Source organism: Copadichromis virginalis, linkage group LG7 (assembly GCF_057382275.1).
Source record: "Copadichromis virginalis isolate Kocher_CV1m ecotype Utaka linkage group LG7, C_Virginalis_male_GT1.1, whole genome shotgun sequence".
NCBI lineage: Eukaryota > Metazoa > Chordata > Actinopteri > Cichliformes > Cichlidae > Copadichromis > Copadichromis virginalis.
Genome location: NC_140624.1, coordinates 3,228,030 through 3,246,032, shown reverse-complemented (window position 1 = coordinate 3,246,032; position 18,003 = coordinate 3,228,030). Strand labels below are relative to the sequence as shown.

Here is an 18,003-nt window from a genome sequence, read left to right as displayed (position 1 = left end):
TATTACTGTGCATAATTATTAGGCAACTTAACAAAAAACAAATATATACCCATTTCAATTATTTATTTTTACCAGTGAAACCAATATAACATCTCCACATTCACAAATATACATTTCTGACATTCAAAAACAAAACAAAAACAAATCAGCGACCAATATAGCCACCTTTCTTTGCAAGGACACTCAAAAGCCTGCCATCCATGGATTCTGTCAGTGTTTTGATCTGTTCACCATCAACATTGCGTGCAGCTGCAACCACAGCCTCCCAGACACTGTTCAGAGAGGTGTACTGTTTTCCCTCCTTGTAAATCTCACATTTGATGATGGACCACAGGTTCTCAATGGGGTTCAGATCAGGTGAACAAGGAGGCCATGTCATTAGTTTTTCTTCTTTTATACCCTTTCTTGCCAGCCACGCTGTGGAGTACTTGGACGCGTGTGATGGAGCATTGTCCTGCATGAAAATCATGTTTTTCTTGAAGGATGCAGACTTCTTCCTGTACCACTGCTTGAAGAAGGTGTCTTCCAGAAACTGGCAGTAGGACTGGGAGTTGAGCTTGACTCCATCCTCAACCCGAAAAGGCCCCACAAGCTCATCTTTGATGATACCAGCCCAAACCAGTACTCCACCTCCACCTTGCTGGCGTCTGAGTCGGACTGGAGCTCTCTGCCCTTTACCAATCCAGCCACGGGCCCATCCTGTTAGGTGTGGCTGTGTGCAAACAGGAATAGGACCCAAGGTGCAGACTCCGGAGACAGAACTTAAACCAAAACAGCTTTAATACTGAACGCAAACATAACTGGAAAAACTCAAAAATAAACTAACACCGGCGGATTGACAAAACACACAGCAAAGTAAACGGTAGATCGCGACACAGACACAAAGAAACACAGGGCTTAAATACACAGAGGGAGCAATCAGGGAATGGGTAACAGGAGGGAAACACAGCTGGGGCAAATCAGGCCTAACGAGACAAGGGAAAGCAAAACCAGACACATTAACATCAGACATGGACTTTCAAAGTAAAACAGGAAACATAACACAGACTCACAGGCAGGCACTATAACAAAGGGAACAGAGACGTGGGACCAGGGCAGACAAACACTGACTGAACACGGGGAAATAGGAACTAAGGATACACAGAGACGCGAACTAGACAAGGGGATACAGGTGATAGGGGAGACAGAGCAACTAAAGAAGACAGAGACATAAACCATAAGACAGAACTCAAAGAAGCCAAAGACTAGAAAGTATAAATAATATAATAAACTCAAAAACCCTGGGTCAACGACCCAGGCATCCTAACACATCCATCTGGCCCATCAAGACTCACTCTCATTTCATCAGTCCATAAAACCTTAGAAAAATCAGTCTTGAGATATTTCTTGGCCCAGTCTTGACGTTTCAGCTTGTGTGTCTTGTTCAGTGGTGGTCGTCTTTCAGCCTTTCTTACCTTGGCCATGTCTCTGAGTATTGCACACCTTGTGCTTTTGGGCACTCCAGTGATGTTGCAGCTCTGAAATATGGCCAAACTGGTGGCAAGTGGCATCTTGGCAGCTGCACGCTTGACTTTTCTCAGTTCATGGGCAGTTATTTGGCGCCTTGGTTTTTCCACACGCTTCTTGCGACCCTGTTGACTATTTTGAATGAAACGCTTGATTGTTCGATGATCACGCTTCAGAAGCTTTGCAATTTTGAGACTGCTGCATCCCTCTGCAAGATATCTCACTATTTTTGACTTTTCTGAGCCTGTCAAGTCCTTCTTTTGACCCATTTTGCCAAAGGAAAGGACGTTGCCTAATAATTATGCACACCTGATATAGGGTGTTGATGTCATTAGACCACACCCCTTCTCATTACAGAGATGCACATCACCTAATATGCTTAGTTGGTAGTAGGCTTTCGAGCCTATACAGCTTGGAGTAAGACAACATGCATGAAGAGGATGATGTGGACAAAATACTCATTTGCCTAATAATTCTGCACTCCCTGTATATTGCCTTATCTTTTATTCTCTTGTGTTGTTTATTAATGGAAATCACAGGCTCTAAATATAAATTGTCTTAATTTAAGGAAATGTTTGTCCAGCGGGGGAGTGGTGACCTTAACGGCCACCTCCACAACCACCACTACCACTGGCTACCTAACACTGGGGCTTTGTAAAAAGACCCACTGGGTCAGAAAGTGTTCAAGCTTGTTTTTACAAGCTGACTGTGGATTTGTATAACTGCACAAACATTACATGTTTTTGTGCTAAAGAATGCAAATATTTCTGTTCTCTGTCATGAGCAAGATGGGGAACCAAATCAGTGCCATTCTTGCAGAAGTTGTTTGTGCAAACTTCCAAACAGTTTCAAATGCAATGTGGTCTAAAGCACTTATTTCAGCTACAAACTGAGGCAGCTCATTTGAAAGCTGTTCTGCTGTTTCTGCTACTAAATGAGAACAAAGAAGTCTGTGTTTCTCTTGGGAAAAGAACCGTGCAATATTATTTTTGCCTTTTCGTTTCATTTTTAGATCGTGAACAGAAAGCTAATTTGACTGCATGCAGATGTACATAAATGTTCTTGGCTTGACAGAATGTGAATAGTATTTTCACACATCTTAAAATGACTTGGGAAAGAGAACCAAAGGACAACTTTTTTTAAAATAAAGTGGTTTATTTAGAATAATCAAGGCAGCGACATAGCACCAATCAGATGGAAATATTCAGACATCACTTTAGTTCTGCACAGAGTGGTTTTCTTTCACGTGTGACCAGCTTATTCTTCTGTTATTATATGCAGCAATTACCGAAGCACCATTTAAATATTTACATGGAAGCAAAATCCCTTTCTTTTATCATGTGTATACTGCAGCAGGGATTATTGTCTCTCATATAGTATGTTAATGAATAACTGTTCTGAACTGGTACATATTTACTGCATAAGTCGTCAAAGAAGTGTAAATGAAATCAGTCTTTTCAAAACGAGTCACTTTCCTTCAGTAGGTTAATTTAAGTTTTCTTTTTCACAGGGGGAGCATCTCGAATAGGCCTCTTAAATAAACAGTTTTGTCTTTCTTTATTTTGCTTTCCAAGTCACAGTCAGCATCTGTTAGCTTGTACATACCTGCAGCTGTTCTGAATTTACTGATCCACATACTCACATGGTATTATTTTTTAATTAAGAGTTATTAGCGCATAATATAAAACATCTGGATTTTCTTAGCTGACTCACGGCTACACCTGGATTTTTTTTCCTCTTGTCCATAAAACATTCCAGATTTCAGAAGAGGAATTTAGAGCTAAGAATGAAGCCCACATGGTCTTGATTTTTTCTGCTGACCAGTCTTAAGAATAGAGAGCATGGCAGTGGATGAAAATAGGAACAAATTATAGAGAGGGGGGAGGGGGCTGCAAAAATCGGGGTTGCTTAGACAATTTTGCTAATCAGCTTCAGTTTGCACCTTGCGCTACCTTCACCAAAAGCCTCTCCTCCTCCCTTTTTGCTGACATCAAACAGAGGGACAAAAGTGCTTTTTTTCTTTGGATGCATGCTGAGAGTGTGAGAAACTCGTCTCCCTGTGGACACGTGACTGACGAGAGGCTGCGAGACAGGGCATTGCGCAGAGGAGGTAGCAGCTGGAGGCGTAGTTTAAAAAAAGGTCAGATCTGATCCCGGTTTAGCTGCGAGCGGATCAAACAGGACTGGACTGATGTCTGAGGTTGTGCTATGCTCGAAGCTGAGGCTGAGTTCAAGTCGACCTGAGCAGGTATGAGAAAAAAAAATGGGTCTGTTTACAGGAAAATGCAGATGAGGATGATTTTATTTTTATGTGAGTGGCTGAGAACATACTTCACCCCAGGTGCTTGTGGTGATGCTTTTCATAGCCCACTGCACTGTTAGAGCTGGTACCTATCAAATAAAAAAGCCACAATGATGTCAGACATATTAGCTTTACTTAATATTCAGTTTGAAGCTTTTATTCACTTGAGCTTCTTACCTAAGTAGTCCTTGTAGTCCTTAAAGTATTTGTGTCTCAAGCTACGTCCATCTGTAATTAAAATCACCGTTATATGCACAAACTGAATGAATGGATAAAGTTCCCTCTGTCAAATACTTGGTTTAATATTTCTGCCAACAGCTTCAATCACACGTTATCAGTTCATCTCGTGGCCGTCTATTCATTTGCAAGGTCACTCCAGCATGTTTATTTCAAGATCTATTTCAAAGGAGAAACCTGGCATCTAACAGCGTGCCATTTGCCAAGATAGAGACACCAGAGCAGAATGCTTGGCACAGCCTGGCATTCTCATCCTGCCCTGTGGCGCTTCAGAGCACAAAGCTTTGAGAGCAGCTCTATCAGACGGTTGTTGTGAAAGTGACATATAGATAGGAGAGAATGTGTGTTAAATTCTACATTTAAAGCCACATCACAATCATGTGAGCGATCACTAAAACATTTAAGTCAAGGGAAATAAAATAATACCAGAGTTGCCGCGCTGCTTGATGCACTGTCCCCTGTTAGGGATGCCAGAGGCTGGGTTTCCTGGATTGATGATGTGGCACTCGTAGCCCGTAGGACAGTGCAGAGGCTCATCTCCATCCTCAGTAGTACTGCAGGCCTCAGCTAGTGGGCAAAAAAATACAAAAACCAACACACTCTGTACACTCTGTATCCAAGGAAACGACAATAAGAAGAGCAAAAGTCATTTTGTGGCACTATATTCTGGCTTTCCTTCAAATAATTAAAAAACAATATTTCCCACAGGAAATGCCAGCATACAAATATAAACTCAGAAAAAAACTCAAAGTTTTAGAGTTGTTTTTTTTTTAAAGGAAAATGAGCAGCAAGTCTGCCCTCCTGTTAATATTTGTGGAGCGTTGTATTTGAGACTGGTGGGACTATTACAGTGAAGATGTCTTTACAGTTTGTGATTATTATTGTCACACAGGAAGGGAGGAAAGTGACTTCTGATTAAATATCACTGCACAATATTGCACTGAAAACTCAAAAATGTTCTGCAGATGGATTTTCTGGACTCACATGTGTGTTACCCTTAACTGTTCAGGTGTGTGCCCTCACCTTGCAAAACCTCCTCAGGACCGTCTAGCAGCCAACCGTTACCCCCCAACCATCGAGGCTTGGGCTGCACCAGCCAGTCCAGAACTGCTCAAAACACACACATCCTTAGCTACTGCAATACTCAACAACAATACGAGGAAAAATATAACTTCCTGCATTTCTGTGAACATCAAAATATTGCCAACCAATAATCACTTTAATATAATTTGAAGCCCTATTTTAATTCCAGTCTGCTGGTTCTGCTGACCTGGTGGTGGCTGCACAGACTCCAGGCAGGCATAGATGCAGCCATTGTAGCAGCAGCGTTTGTGGCGCTCGCATTCTGAGTCTGAGCGGCAGCCCGGGACCTCGCAGGCTCGCTCTGGTAACATCTGGGGCGGCGGTGGACACCGGTCATTCTTTTGGTGCTGTGTGGACTGGGGATGATTGAGATACTCGTAATCCTGAAAGAGAGAAAGAAAGACAGATAAATGTCTGAAATATACCATGGATGGGGTCTGTTACTTTGATGCACGATACCCTCTCTTCTTTATTTAAAGTACTGGAACATATTACCCTGGAGGCCAATGTGAGGGCAACACACACAAAAAGAAATAGAGATACCGACTTCAGAATTAGTAGATATTGAGATAGATAGATATATGCTTTTTATTTTTTTAATAACACGGTTAAAAGACAACAGATCATAAAAATGCAGCTCTGGAGTCTGGAGTCACATTAACTTTGCAGGTGTCGCTGTAAACAAAACCATAATAAGTACATTATGGATGTCTCTGTAGGATTTCACATGCTGTTATATAAATGAATTTCAAAATAAAGTAAGTAAAGCTAATCACTGGCCTCCTAATACAAGTTTACTTTGATCAGTTAGTAAAGTTGAAGCACAGTAAGATAAGATAAGATAACCTTAGTCCCACGTGTGGGAAATTTATTTTGTTACAGCAGTGCAGTGCAAAGTTGCATTGAAGAATTAGAGAAAAAACACTGGAATAATATATCTATGAGATACTGTACACAATAGAATAGAATAAAATAAAAATAAAATACTATATACAATCGAATAAAATAGAATACAAATGCTATATACAAGTATAATACAACAATGCCAGAAAAGAGTATTGCGTTTAGTGTTATTGCTATTGCACATGTGTGGACGTGTGTGTTTGATCAGTTGAAGTAAAAGCTTAGTTTCACTGTAGACAGGAAGTATTTTCAGAATAGGTGCTGGCTGTGCTGCATGTATGTAGATTAGACTGAGACAGTTTCATTCAGTGTAATAATATCTGTGACCACATTGCAACCAGCAGAGGGCGACAATACACCTGAGGGAGCACATCCAGCACGCACTTAGCTGAACTGTGCACAGGAGCGGTGAAGGTTTGATTTCTGCATGCATGCCTGCCTACCAATACCTTAACCTGGATTGGTCAGGTGTTTCAGTGTGGGACCGAACACTTACTTCCCTGGTGAATGAGAGGGAGAAAGTAGGCCACTATGAAGCTGAGCAAAGATCCACTTCACACACAGTTCTGGCAAGAACAAGTGGAGGGAAGTGTTTTGTTTTTTTATTATATTTTTTTGTTCACTGCTGGTATTGAATATCTGATGTTGTGCACCACAGAATAAGTGACCATTCATTGTTCTGGGGGTTTGTGCACATGGAAATTATTATAGCAAAATCCCAAGAAGCACAGCTGCCATCAACTAAACACCAACTCTCATATTTTCTCACGAACTGTATTTACTTTTCTGGATGAAGCGTCAGTGTTTTCTCTCCTTTTAACTGTATCAAAATGAACAGTTTGGTTTAACCTCGGATCCTCCAGAGCGGAGGAACATATTTGGGGAATATTTTATTAATTGGCTAGAGTTTATTTTCTAAACTGGTCATGGTAGTGCATCTCTGTCAAACTGTTTGTCATGATGTTGAAAGCACACGGTGCAAGAAACAAGTGAAACTGCAGCATCGTTTCTGAATGGGCCAGAGTGCAGATGAAAGCGAGAAAGAGGAATTTGTTTTTGTTTCTTCTTACACTAGATTTGTAATTAGATAATTGGCTTCTGGGTGGCACACGATCATTAAAACTGTGCTGTTTATTTGGCAGGTTTGCAGGCTGTTCCTCCGAACCAACCAGTGAAACACAAAAGACAAATGTTTGGCACTCATGGTGGCACCACAAACACTTTAAAAATGAATTCGTTTCTTCTGGCAGCTGGGAGCTCGGTGGGTGTTTGGTGTACGGGGTGAGGTCGGCGAGATGGAGAGAACGTTGTGTTCTTCGGTTAATTTGAAATTTCGATTATTTTACCGAGTTGAAATGAGATTCCTCTTTTGCCTGATACTTTGGGCCTGAAATTTGTTTCTCATCAGTCGTTTTGACACATGGACAGAAACAGGAAATAACTGGATACCTTAGTAAAGCTTTTCATCTCCAAAGAACAAGAATATTGTTTGTCAGTTTGCTGCGGGTGTTGTCTCTGATGTTAGTCGGTGGTCAGTGATTATTTTATTGCTTTTCTAGTTAAATTCCACTCTAATTTTTATGTGTATGCTGGCCTCATACAGACAGGAGTCTACTGGAGCTCCGTACTCATTCACAGCATCTCTTCTGTGAATGAGTACTACAAAGTTTGCTCAGACTGGATAATTACATAATGATTATTACACTATCTGAACTTATCTTATATCCGATCTGTTCCCAGTGTATCCTGCAAACCTCTCCTACAAAAAGCTCAAGCGTGCCCTTCCTGTTTATTCAACTGCATGCTTTTGTGTGTGTGTAGTTTGAACTTGCTCTTAATTATACCATACAGGCAAAAGTGCACACTGCAGGAGCCATTCACTGATTTATTACAGCTCCCCGAGAACGCTACCATCACCCATGCTGGTTCGGACTGTGCTTTGGTTAAATATCTGTTACTCTTCTTTTACTTTAACCACTTTGTTCTCAGTTGTCATCTCATGATTTTTCCACTGCTGTACGCCAGAAGGGCTGTCATGCTCTGTTTCTTGAAGTCTATCATAAAATCTCACACACATCTCTCAGATGTTCCACAGTGTTTATTTACACTCCTGTCTGCTGCTTCTCCCCAATAAAGAAACTGCCAGCAGGCTTGTGTGTGATGTTCATGAATATCTGTGGGAATATTTTCCCCTCCATCTATCTATCTGTCACTGTCTGTACTCCATCTCGCTCACTCTTTGATGCTTTCATTTTCTTTCTTCCCCTGCTGTTGGTGTCGAAAAGCAACACGACGGTAGCTTTAAAGTCTGATCTCAGTTGCTGATTCTTTCACTCGTTCCAATTTCTCACAGAGAGGTGATGAGGAGAAGCCACCACGCCTGGCTCCTTAACTGAACTGAAATCTGACCATTTGAAGTAAGGACAAAACAAAATCGGAGACAGATACTAACATTTTCTGCTTCGTCTGTGCAAGGATGCAAGTGCACGAGCACACACATGCACAGAAACTTGGATCTACAAACAAACCAAAGAATATATATAGGCTGCTGGTGCAGCCTAGATCTCTCGGTTGAAATCTAGAGGTGATCGAGCGTTTGCTCTGGCTGCACCAGAGTTGTGCAACCTTCCGATTAGCATCCGGGCGTCTGACTCTATTCAATCTTTTAAATCACGGCTTAAAACGTATTTGTTTAATCTTGCTTTTTCTACCGGCTAAATGCTGGCCTTGTTTGCAGAGATTTATTTATTCTTTTAATTTTCCTATCATGCTTTTATTTCCGCTGTGTGTGTCTTGTCGCCATTGTGTTTTGATGGCATAGTTATATTGTGCTATAGTTATATTTTTTCTATTGGTGGCTTTTCCTGTGAACATAATTTTACACTTCTATTTTTTTATGACTCTGTTTATACTTGTGTTAATTTGTTTTATGTTAAGCGCTTTGGCATGTCGTTGGTTTTTAAATGTGCTCTATAAATAAAGATTGTTGTATATATTTCCATGGTGTACACACAGGTAAACGTGTTTGGTCTTTTGGTTAGGTTTCAAGGTTTCATTTTAAATCTGGAAGATCTTCAGCTTTTACTAAATGAAGAAACTCACAGCACACATCTGGTTAGATTTTGTGTTGTGAGACCCAATTTCCTGCTTCTAGAGCAGCTGTCAGTTTGACAGAAAGACAGAAGAGCAAATGCAGCAGGCTAAGTTGTGAGGAAAACAGACAAACTGTAAATCAGTAAGACATGAGAGCTTTAATGAATGATGGGAAATCATGTTGACAGACATCATGTTGGTTTACACAACGTTCTTACAACAGAAGGAATGTTTGGGATGATTTGGACGGGAGTTTATATTTGAGGTTTGTGGTACTGAGCAATAATCTGCTCCAGTGTTATGTCCAGTAATGTGCTGCTGACCACCAGACTCAGATCTAACTGGAATTAATCCTGCTTTGAGCTGCAGAGTTAAATAGCTGACAGGTCATGTCTCAGAAAAGAAAACAAATATATTCATTAGAATATATTAATAATAACAGAAAAATTATCCCAAATTGTAGATTCTAAGCGAGAATAGTGTTACACTACTATGATATAACTGATGGTTTATAGCTAATGACCAATGGCTGCAGTAGTTTCCTTCATATTGACACTCTGTCCTCTCAGAGCTCTGAGCCTCCACAAAGCAAATCTACATGTTTAAAGTCACCATATTTAAAACTTCACAGCTACAAACGTGGCCTGGTCTTTCTACAGTCAGCGCCTTCCATGCATTTATAAATCCCAGGCTTACAGACTTTTCCCCTTTTACCTAATAATAAACAATAATAATATTGCACTTCATTTACAAGCACCTTTCAAAACACTCAGGGGCCCTGTACAGTAAATGAACAAAAACCAAGTAAAAGAGCACTAAAAATAAAGAAGTTAGAAGTAGACAGTGCACATGTGATCACAGGGGGAAAGTAGTTTTAAACAGATGAGTTTTGAGCTTAGAGCAATTGCATACAGCTGGAAACAATATTCCTTGCATTAAAGTGTTCAAACTTTAGCTCTGAAACTGTTTGCATTACAAGACAAGCCATCACCACCAGTCTGCAACATTTACGCCACAAATGTCCACAAATCTCTCAAAGATCAGGCAGCAGTTGCATGCTTATCCTTCAAACACATGACCAGACAAACGCCAGGAAGCCCAAGTGTTTCACGTTCTGCTTAATAGCAGATACTGTCAGAAGGGCCCACATCACTTCACTTAGATGAAACTAAAGATTTATAATGCTACTGTGAGACACTGCTTTGCACACGGGCATGCCCAGGCAGATGTCTGAGCCAGACTGTGTTATGGCTATATGAGACTAAACAATCTGGTTGAGTGGTGGGTGTGTGCAAAGCAAATCTGGAATCTGAAAATCTGGGCAATGATTTGGTAAGAGGGGGAAACTTATAGATCCAAAACTTTCAAACTGAGGCGCTGCTGAGGTATTTATCTCAGACATAAGAGTGGGTCCATTTCCTTTTTGTTCCTTTTAAGCGCTTAAACAGAACAGGCAATCTCCAGCCTGATTAGACAGGTACTGAAAACTGGCCTAATTCTATTAGCATCTCTATCACTCTGACCATTGCAGCCTTTAGGCCCATTTCTTACCTAAATACCCTGATTACATGTAAATCATTCTTAGACCGGCATGTTTCTATTGAAGCGCAGAGATGGAACATGGAAAGACTGTCATGCAAACACCTTTCTTTCAAAAGATTTACAAGTATACTAAATGATAAGATAAGATAAGATAAGATAAGATAAGATAAGATAAGATAAGATAAGATAAGATAAGATAAGATAAGATAGAACTTTATTAATCCCTCGGGTGGGTTCCTCTGGGAAATTCGACTTCCAAAAAAAAAGCACAGCAACGACCGAAGTTACAGTTACAGAATTGTTATATATATAAAAACACCCAGCACGCCCCTGCGGGCGGTTTATCCTTCTAGCTCGGGTCCTCTACCAGAGGCCTGGGAGCTTGAGGGTCCTGCGCAGTATCTTAGCTGTTCCCAGGACTGCGCTCTTCTGGACAGAGATCTCCGATGTTATTCCCGGGATCTGCTGGAGCCACTCGCCTAGCTTGGGAGTCACCGCACCTAGTGCTCCGATTACCACGGGGACCACCGTTACCTTCACCCTCCACATCCTCTCGAGCTCTTCTCTGAGCCCTTGGTATTTCTCCAGCTTCTCGTGTTCCTTCTTCCTGATATTGCTGTCATTCGGAACCGCTACATCGATCACTACGGCCGTCTTCTTCTGTTTGTCTACCACCACTATGTCCGGTTGGTTAGCCACCACCATTTTGTCCGTCTGTATCTGGAAGTCCCACAGGATCTTAGCTCGGTCATTCTCCACCACCCTTGGGGGCATCTCCCATTTTGACCTCGGGACTTCTAGGTTATACTCGGCACAGATGTTCCTGTACACTATGCCGGCCACTTGGTTATGGCGTTCCATGTATGCCTTGCCTGCTAGCATCTTGCACCCTGCTGTTATGTGCTGGATTGTCTCTGGGGCATCTTTACACAGCCTGCACCTGGGGTCTTGCCTGGTGTGATAGACCCCAGCCTCTATGGATCTTGTACTCAGAGCTTGTTCTTGTGCTGCCATGATTAGTGCCTCTGTGCTGTCTTTCAGTCCAGCTTTGTCCAGCCACTGGTAGGATTTCTGGATATCAGCCACCTCCTCTATCTGCCGGTGGTACATACCGTGCAGGGGCCTGTCCTTCCATGATGGTTCCTCGTCTCCCTCCTCTTTCTTGGGTTTCTGCTGCCTGAGGTATTCACTGAGCACTCGGTCAGTTGGGGCCATCTTCCCAATGTATTCTTGGATGTTCCTTGTCTCATCCTGGACTGTGGTGCTGACACTCACCAGTCCCCGGCCCCCTTCCTTCCGCTTAGCGTACAGCCTCAGGGTGCTGGACTTGGGGTGAAACCCTCCATGCATGGTCAGGAGCTTTCTTGTCTTTATGTCAGTGGCTTCTATCTCCTCCTTTGGCCAGCCTATTACCCCAGCAGGGTACCTGATCACGGGCAGGGCGTATGTGTTGATGGCCCGGATCTTGTTCTTACCATTCAGCTGACTCCTCAGGACTTGCCTGACCCTCTGCAGGTACTTGGTGGTTGCAGCCTTTCTAGCGGCCTCTTCATGGTTCCCATTTGCCTGCGGGATCCCCAGGTACTTGTAACTGTCCTCTATGTCTGCAATGTTGCCTTCTGGTAGTTCAATCCCCTCAGTTCTGACTACCTTCCCTCTCTTTGTTACCATCCGACTACACTTCTCCAGTCCGAACGACATTCCAATGTCATTGCTGTATAGCCTGGTAGTGTGGATCAGTGAATTGATGTCTCGTTCACTCTTGGCATACAGCTTGATGTCATCCATGTACAGGAGGTGGCTGACAACTGCTCCGTTCCGTAGTCGGTATCCGTAGCCAGTCTTGTTAATGATCTCACTGAGGGGGTTCAGGCCTATGCAGAACAGCAGTGGGGACAGAGCATCTCCTTGGTAGATCCCGCACTTGATGGTAACTTGTGCTATGGGCTTGGAGTTGGCCTCTAGTGTTGTACGCCACATCCCCATTGAGTTCCTGATGAAGGCTCTTAGGGTCCCATTGATCTTGTACAATTCTAGGCATTCCAGTATCCAGCTGTGGGGCATTGAGTCATAGGCCTTCTTGTAATCAATCCAGGCAGTGCACAGGTTGGTCAGTCTGGTCTTGCAGTCTCGGCTGATTGTTCTGTCTACCAGTAGCTGGTGTTTTGCGCCTCTGGTATTCTTGCCAATTCCTTTCTGTGTCCCGCTCATGTATTGACCCATGTGCCTGTTCATCTTAGCCGATATGATGCCTGACAGGAGCTTCCATGTAGTACTGAGGCAGGTTATTGGTCGGTAGTTGGAGGGGACCGGTCCCTTCTTGGGGTCCTTGGGGATCAGGACCGTCCGGCCTTCAGTTAGCCATTCCGGGTGTCTCTCGTTAACTAGCAGCTGGTTCATTTGTGCTGCCAGACGCTCGTGGAGTGCAGTCAGCTTCTTCAGCCAGTAGGCGTGAACCATGTCGGGCCCTGGTGCTGTCCAACTCTTCATACTGGAGACCCTTTCTTGGATATCTGCCACTGTGATGGTTACTGGACCCTGTTCAGGGAGGTCGCTGTGGTCTGCCCTCAGATCCACTAGCCACTGAGCATTGCCGTTATGGGTTGCATCCTTCTCCCATATGCTCTTCCAGTATTGCTCCGTCTCCAGCCTTGGTGGTGCTGTTCTCTTATTGTTCCCTTGCCACTGAGAGTACACCTTTGCTGGTTCTGTGGAGAACAGCTGGTTTATTCTCCTGCCTTCTATCTCTCTGGTGTACCTCCTCAAGCGGCTGGCCAAGGCTGTGAGTCTTTGCTTGGCAGTTTCCAAGGCCTCAGGTATGGACAGCTTGCTGTATTTCTTAGGCACCTTATTTGTCGCACCTTTCTGCAACTCTGTTAGTTGGCTAACCTCCCTCCGTGCTACTTTGATCTTGCCCTCTAGCCTCCTTCTCCATGGAGGGTACTGCCCCTTGTGGCTGTTCAACTTGTAGCCAAGCATCTCACTGATCACTGCTGCCGTATTGTAGATCAGCTTGTTAGTGTCGGTAATCGTGGTTGTAGGTATTGCCCGTAGTGCTGCATTAACATCATCTAGCAGACCTTCTGAGGGTACTTCACGTAATCTTGGTAACCGGCTACGGGGGATCCAGGTTTCAAGCTTGGCCATGATCCTATTTTTCAGGTCAGTTCCTCTCGCACTCAACGATCCTTCTCCTATCACACTTGGGGCTATGTACCCAATCTCGGGTGGGGGTGATGATATCTCCCCCCTATATATATATATATATATATACACACACACACACACACACACACACACACACACACACACACACACACACACACACACACACACATATATATAAATACAGAGACAAATATAAATAAAATATACAAAGGGGATAAATAGAATAAATAGGAATAAAAAATAAAAATACAAGTGATCAACTCTTGGTGTACACAGTGCATGTAGCACTTCTCTTAAATCCAAGTGATACTTTGGTTTTGGGAAAATGTCAGCGTGTTCTATCCATTACTGACCAAAATACATTCTTTAAGGTTAAAACAAACATCTGCCAAAATCTGACCTCCTCTCCTGTATTAATATACGAACCTACTTGCATGTAAAAATTTTGGTTAATCTAAACGGATCGTGTATTCATATTGTTATGGTTTAAAGCTTATTATACAATCTCAAGAAAAGGCTTCAAAAGGCAAAACTGAGCATGTTGGTGGTCTTGTGTTGATTTCAAATTTACCAATTTTCCTTTCGAGACAAAATATCCTTCTGTGGAGTGTGTATGTTAAATACTGCGTGACTATAATTTGTCTTTCTGTATGGCCTTGGCGTTATGAATGAGGCTGAGTGTGTGTATGTGGGAGATTTAAAAAAAAGAAAGATTGCAAGATACCGAGATGAAAAGGTTCAAGGAGTAAAAGGCAAACTCTGTCTATAGAGCTGTCTCAGCATGTTCCAATTACTGCAGCTTTGAGGCAGAGTCCAGACGGACAGTTCTTTTGGCCCATCCTGAGAGCAGGAGGAGACCAGAGAAAGATATTTGAGGGAAAACGGAGGGTGGTGTACTGAGAGAAGCACACGGTCAGCGGGGAAGAGAAATCGGGTCAGAACGAGGGTGGAATGGTAACAGTTACATACAGTATTAGAGAAAGGCTGAAAATGAGAGACAGAGGCCACAAACAAGTCAGAAGGTGAGAACACTGAAGCATGAAAGGTTACAGAGAGGAAAGGCAGCACGCTACAGTGAGCCCTTGTTAGAGATGATCAATCAGCTACACTGAGCTGAGTTAACAAGCGGGGGCCTGGCCTGCAAATTCAGTTCCTGCCCTAATAATCCACTACACACACACACACACACACACACACACACACACACACACACACACCAACTAATGCTGAACATCCCATATACCCCCCACTGCTCCTATAGAATCATTACTTATTCCAACCTGTTGCACACTCTCTGTTACTCTTCAAAACTCGCCTGTCTGAGTGGATTTTTCATGCATCTATAAATCAAAGCACATCTGCTCTCAAACCGTTGTTTCGCAACGGTGAAAGAAATGTTAAAGTTCTCTCAAGCAAAACACCGACTCTTCTCCAGACTGAACTACGTACTTACTCTGTTACATTTTTGTTGATCTGATTTTTAGCATTTTTTAAAATGTATTTGTTTCAATGTTTCATCTGAAAACTAACAAGCATGCCTATCTCATACAGTTTCCGTTAAAAGCTACAATATTTCCCGATGATAATAAGTGATCATATAAAAAAAGCTAGCATCGTGTGGATTGGGCCTATTTAATCAAAATCATGGTCATTACCTAGCCACAGTTAGCATAGCTGGGACATGTGGGGTGCCACAAATCTAATTTCACGCTCCTGGGTTTGGAAAAGTCCTGAATTAACTTTCAGAGCTGCAATTTGTTGTTTTTCCTCCACGACTTTGGAATTGATATAAAACAAGATATAATATATAACTTTATTTACCAATTTAATCTGATTTAAAATATCCAGCTGGTGATTGTAGAGTAAAAATATCTATTTCTTCCTTTGAGTATAAAACCTGAGTAAATGCACTTTTTCTGTAAATGTGTTTTGTACTATGCCACAACACTATCGGTCATTTTAATCACAGCCCTCAGGCCTACTCGAACACCTCTCACCTCAGACACAAAACTGCCCTGACAGCTCAAAGTGCCTCCCTGTAACCGAGCAGACATTGTACTACAGTGCTGTGAGCTTTCACCGACTTCCACTTTAAAAGATTCTCTAAACAACCCCGAGACAGAGAAATACACACACTCGTATGTACAGTAGAAAGGTGAGGTTATGTGCCCCACCTTATGGTTGAGTCCTCTTTTCCTGATTCTTCTGGCATCACTTCCTGTGGACAGGACCAACAGGGACAGGAGCACCAGCAAAGAGCCTGGCATGGTCTGTGTTCTGCACATCCCCCTCCTTCTTCTCCTTTATTTTCTCAGAAGTATTCCTTCTTCCTCTTTATTACAGAGATTTACTCGGAGTTTGTCCTGTAGCTGTTTGTAGGTCCTCTGGTTTGTTGCCTTTCCAGCTGAAGCAACAACTCTGGGTGCTCAAGTGCAGCCAGAAATTACACAAGCGCTCTCCCTCCAACAGGTCCTGCCTTTATATCCGGCTGAGGAAAAGTGACGGGCAGAATGACAGAGTAGAGAAAAAGTAGAGGAAAGTACAGAGGGGATGAATAGAGGCAGTACAGGAAAGGAAGGAGAATTGTTAGGGGGAGTAAAGAGGGGAAGGGAGAAACAGCAGCAGTCTGTGCATCAGTTACCGAGAGCTGAAACTGTCTGCTGGCACAGCGTGTGCACATGTCTCTGGAAGAGAGAAGGGGAGGTGAAAGGAGGGAGGGAGGACTGTTGGAGAGGGCAGTGAGTGTGAGACCGCCCCTTGGCCCCTCGTTGCATCTTGTAGCACATCTGGTGATCTTTATGTAAATTTGACAGCATTTTGTCAGCGTGCATTTGTGACTTATTTTATTTTATCTCGTTTCTTTGCACGGGGTTTAAAAAGACTTCACTGCTAGCCTGGAGTTCATACATGCTTTTTAACTATTAACAGTCCAAGATTGAATTACAACAGAGTTAGGACACACCTGATTCATATGGCAAGGTGTCTGAAATTGCACAAATACACCTAGCTGTCTGAATGAGTGTCCAAGTGTGAATAAATACAAGCTAATGTTTGCTGGCAGAGCACTCACAGTGATTTCAGTGGCATTGATCCATGCACAATAAAAGCATGTGGTGTATTCCAGGGAAAGGGGCCTCTCTGTCTTTTTCTCCGTCATCCCCCCCCCCCCCTAAACTAGGACGCCCTTCATCTCAACCCCACCCCCCACTTCCCCCGACTCACCCCACCACCTTACCACCGGACCTTTCTCCCCATTCTTTGCGTCTTGCACTGAAAGGGAGAAAGAATGCTAAGCCGGCACAAATCTCAGTCATTATTAGTTTTACAGAAGCAGAGCCGGTGTCACTGAGAGAGAGGCCCCTGGGCTCACTTACACAAAAGACAAAGTAAAGCAAAAGCAAGGGAGAAAAAAATGAAAATGCAAAGGGTAAGGGGTGGACGACACGGACAATAAGATATGACGATAGTGGAATTTAATGAATGATTTGTTTCATTTACCTTCCATATTTATGCTAAGTTATAATTACACTCCTGGAATGCTGGAGTGGAATTCAGCTGTCCCGTTTACAGCAGTGCTTCCCAGACATGTTCTCACATCTACATCCTGCCCTTCTTTCTAAAGGTGGAATTTACAGTATAAACGAGTATAACCAAACAAGACGAGATCAGGATACGGTTGAAACAATCCAGCCAGCAGCTACAAGATATAAGAACATATCGCTCTGAATACAGTTAAGTAATAAAACTGCTGGTCTGTGGCAAAAAAAGAGTCTATTGCATCTACTTTTATCTACACTGGGAATCAAAAAGATCAGTTACTGTGGTTTTGAAAGCAAAACATTTTCCCCCTATTTGTTTGATTTTGAATTTCAGTTGCTCTTTTCTTTTTAGCAACACCCCAAGTGCTTTAAATGCACAACAGGTCCGGACTACAGGGTGGCCAGCTGAGCACCTGTAGCCTTGCTGGCATTGCCGAAGCGTGTAAGGCCTTTCCTGGAAAACAACATCAGTTAAATGCATGCATATGTTGCTCCAAATAAGTCCCAGCTCTATATTATTCTGGATACTTTTGGTTGATAACCAGTGTCCATGATTTTCTTTCACACATATGATGAAATTTCCAAGTACTTTTTAAATTAAATTCATCCATTCATACTTGCATTTTCTGT

General features: G+C 42.7%; 1 protein-coding gene across 1 annotated transcript; it reads right to left on the bottom strand.

Moving 5' to 3' along the window:
• Window positions 1-2,640: 2,640 nt before the first annotated feature.
• wfdc1 (WAP four-disulfide core domain 1) lies at window positions 2,641-16,507 on the bottom strand. Its single transcript, XM_085461193.1, has 7 exons — window positions 16,009-16,507; window positions 5,316-5,511; window positions 5,069-5,152; window positions 4,472-4,612; window positions 3,986-4,036; window positions 3,838-3,897; window positions 2,641-3,746 (listed from the first exon to the last, which is right to left on the bottom strand). The coding sequence occupies exons 1-6, from the start codon at window positions 16,117-16,119 to the stop codon at window positions 3,839-3,841; spliced, it is 642 nt and encodes a 213-aa protein (XP_085317319.1). The 5' UTR covers window positions 16,120-16,507; the 3' UTR covers window positions 2,641-3,746; window position 3,838.
• Between the last annotated feature and the right edge of the window lie 1,496 nt (window positions 16,508-18,003).